The following is a 3900-nucleotide window of genomic DNA, read 5'->3' as shown; positions in this document are numbered from 1 at the left end:
TATATATATATATATATATATATATATATATATATATATACAACTGTTCTTTCTGGTCCTCAAATCTGATTGGCAGAGAGGTCTTTCCAACCATGAGATATTCACGCAATATCGCAACCGGAACACTTTCACTATTTGTATCAAAGCGCTTGCAGCATTTCTCAAATCCACTATAATCTTATAAATACTACTGTTTTGTGTCATGGAACATAGTTTTAAGAGTTTTTAGGCATGAATGTAGTTGTTTAGACTTCAAATGTGTGGTTTGTTAATAAATATATTTTGAATATATTTGTAATTTGAAAAGTAGCTTAGACTTTTTTGGAGATGTGAGCTCTAGGGCTGAGAGCATGTTCATCTCGACCAGTTCTTCTGGAATTTGCAGCTGGCTCTGATGTCTCTATAGGGGTTAAACATGAGGTATAATTCATCTGGGGTTTATCTAATGGACAATGTTTGATCTCATTAATCTATTATCTGTTCCAGAGCAAACAATTTTGGCTGAGGGCAAATGGCTAAGCTGATGGCCCCTTGGTGAGCATAAGAGACTTCTTTCAAAAACATTTAAAAAACCTACCCACCCCAAACTTTGAATGGTAGTGGGTATACAGTGAATGTATACATACTGTTTATATTGTTGTGACAAACTGGGTATGTGGCCATCAGTGTTGGGCAGTAACGCATTACTTAGTAACGCGTTACTGTAATTTGATTACTTTTTTAGTAACAGAGTAATTTAACGCGTTATAATTTTCAAAATAGTAATTAGAGTATAGTTACAAGCCGAGGTCTCTATACGTTACTGCCGCGTTACATTGCTGACAGAATGCAGTGATTTATAATCTAGATTGTAAAAAGGATGTAGCACACGCACTGTCGATTCAAGTGCCAGTGGATTAGAGACCTGCTACCGCGAGACCCGACGCAACAGTGCGGCGTGGGACAAGATGAGCGAGTGCTGGTGCGGGCGGGTAGACACTCGTATGTGTGCGGGATGCGGGAGAATAAAATGATTCACGGGACTCCCGCAAAATAGAAATATCTAAACATAAAATATCTAAAAAAAAATACATTGTTATTCATCTATTTCACAAAAGCAACATTAACTAATATAAAATCTAAACGATTAACAGGTGCAAGTGTATGCAGACTGTTGCACAATGCAGTGCTGAAATTTGCGTGCTCACGAATCCTCTTATTATAACACACGAATTGTAGACATTATGAAAGATTCATTATGCATATATTTATTGTGTTATAACAGAGATTTGTGAGATTGCGATGAACTGAGATGTCTTTTAGAGATTATAAATGCAGCGCTCTTTGCTGGCATTCTGCCATGCCAAACCATGCATGCAGCAGCCGTTTGCTTTAGTTAAAAATAACAGTGTTCTGTGAATGTTGATGCTTTAATAACAAATATTTATCGGGAGCGTGTATGCTGGGATTTCATAAATTTCATGGATAAAAAAGTAACGTAACTAGTAATGTAACTAATTACTAATTACTTTTGAAATAAAGTAATCAGAACAGTAACGTGATTACTTTTAAAAGGAGTAATCAGTAATCAGTAATTTGATTAAATTTTCAGAGTAACTTGCCCAACACTGGTGGCCATTGGCATGTAATGGTGGAACACTGATTTCACTCACTCATATGGGTCACTGGGGTCTGGTCCTTGTAGCTCAGGTGGGATGGGAATACGTTTATAGTACATCTCCCAGTCAAAGGCTCCTCTCATGGCGTCCCCAGCCTGTGCCTCGTACCCAAAGTGGTTATGGTCAATCACATCTATCATGGGAGACACAATGGTTTTCGGATTCTGGGCGATCTGGTCTGCAGGTAGAAGGCAAGGAGAGAAAAGGTGTAGAAAAGTTAGGTAAAGCTTGAAATCTATCATTTCCGTCTCTTTACAAACACTCCATGGAGAAGAGGAGGGAAGAAAAGAAAGGGGAGGCAGCGCCTCTCAGAGTCTCCCTCCTCTCCTGGATCACTTGCTCTTCCTCGCTCTGCTTGGCTGAGTGTGGCGACCCAGTGAAATTTAAAGCCGCCACAGCTGCCCGGCGATTAGAAACAATTACAGCGCTTCAAAGTAGGTTTGCTCCATGGAGGGCTGAGCAGAAAGGACCAGCGGTCCTTAACTCTATCTCTGTCAGTCAGCAGCCGCTAAGCCGTCCCAGATCTGTCACCCACACTCTCCCTCAACAGCACTGCACTACTGGACCATGGAAATCACAGGAAGCAAGCAAAAAAGAGAGAGAACAGACCTGGAGCATGGGCTTAAAGACACAACACCACACACCTGTCACGTGTATGTTCCTGTTTGTCCTTATTTGGTAGTTCCTGTTTCCTGTTTTATTAAGTTCCATTAGTCTCAGCTATGTTTTATTAATTATCCTTGATCACTCCTCACCTGTTTCTGTTCTCCCTGATTACGTTCCATGTGTTTATAAGCCCTGTGTTTTCCTCAGTTCCCTTGTCCTGTCTAACGTCGTTTAAGTGGTTGGGTTCTCCTGATTCTCCTAAGTGGATTTATTAAAGACTCTGTTTGTTTGATATCTGCCTCCTTCGTGCTTTTCGCCCTGGCAACCCATGACAGAAGACAAGACCAAGATAGTAAGCGGCGCCCCTTCTCCCCGTGTTTGTTTTTTGGTTTTCCCCCGTGGCATGGAAACCACCCCAGGCTCTCTCCAGTGTCGGCTCCAGCCCCAGAGCTCGCTCTAGTGTCGGCTCCAGCCCCAGAGCTCGCTCCAGAATGCCTCTCAGCACTCATGGACATGGCGCTACCCCCAGAGTTCTCGGCTCCTATCCTCACCCCAGAATCCACTCCAGAAAGCTTTCCTTCGTCTCTTCTGGTCCCGTCCAGCTCTCCATCGTCTCCTGAGTCTCCTTCGCCTCCGATGGTCCCGTCCAGCCCTCCTACGTCTCCTGAGCCCTGTGTTAACCAACTCCGCTCCTCCAGAGTGCCCTCCAGAGCCAGTGTCGGCTCCAGCCCCAGAGCTCGCTCCAGAATGCCTCTCAGCACTCATGGACATGGCGCTACCCCCAGAGTTCTCGGCTCCTATCCTCACCCCAGAATCCACTCCAGAAAGCTTTCCTTCGTCTCTTCTGGTCCCGTCCAGCTCTCCATCGTCTCCTGAGTCTCCTTCGCCTCCGATGGTCCCGTCCAGCCCTCCTACGTCTCCTGAGCCCTGTGTTAACCAACTCCGCTCCTCCAGAGTGCCCTCCAGAGCCCGCTCCTCCAGAGCGCCCTCCAGTGCCCGCTCTTCCACAGCGCCCTCCAGAATCCCTCTGGGCATCGTAAAGACCTAATTTTCCCCAAGAAAAAAAATGTATTTTGGGGGGGCGGGCATATATCCGTGGCCATAGTGGCCGAGCCGGGGGACCTGGAAAGGCCACGAAGGCACCTCCATGGGGCCACGAAGGCACCTCCATGGCCTCCAGAATGGCCGGCACCTGCATGGCCTCCCGAATGGAAGGCACCTCCATGGCCCACTGAACTGCCTGCTCCGCCATTGGCCCCCTGAACTGCCCGATCCGCCATGGTCTCCCGAGTCCCCTGATCCGCCATGGCTCCTCGGACTGCCTGATCCGCTCTGGAGGCCTTCCCGTGTCTCTGTCTTGCACCAGCCTCCAGGGTGCCCACCCCCCCAGGGGAGTAATGTCACGTGTATGTTCCTGTTTGTCCTTATTTGTTAGTTCCTGTTTCCTGTTATATTAAGTTCCATTTGTCTCAGCTGTGTTTTATTAATTATCCTTGATTACTCCTCACCTGTTTCTGTTCTCCCTGATTACGTTCCATGTGTTTATAAGCCCTGTGTTTTCCTCAGTTCCCTTGTCCTGTCTAACGTCGTTTAAGTGGTTGTGTTCTCCTGATTCTCCTAAGTGCATTTATTAAAG

The 3900-nt window shown here is 46.0% G+C and overlaps 1 protein-coding gene across 1 annotated transcript in view; it reads right to left on the bottom strand.

Moving 5' to 3' along the window:
* Positions 1–3900, bottom strand: part of LOC107676688 (polypeptide N-acetylgalactosaminyltransferase-like 6) — a 210147-nt gene that overhangs the window by 28797 nt on the left and 177450 nt on the right. The window contains exon 7 of the mRNA XM_016471327.1: positions 1653–1836. Within this exon, the coding sequence (XP_016326813.1) occupies positions 1653–1836 (184 nt within the window). The remainder of the gene's footprint in view (positions 1–1652; positions 1837–3900) is intronic.

Source organism: Sinocyclocheilus anshuiensis, unplaced genomic scaffold, assembly GCF_001515605.1.
Source record: "Sinocyclocheilus anshuiensis isolate Anshui unplaced genomic scaffold, SAMN03320099.WGS_v1.1 scaffold76, whole genome shotgun sequence".
Taxonomy (NCBI): domain Eukaryota; kingdom Metazoa; phylum Chordata; class Actinopteri; order Cypriniformes; family Cyprinidae; genus Sinocyclocheilus; species Sinocyclocheilus anshuiensis.
The sequence above is the reverse complement of the archived record's forward strand: the minus strand, read 5'-3'. Positions and strand labels throughout refer to the sequence as shown.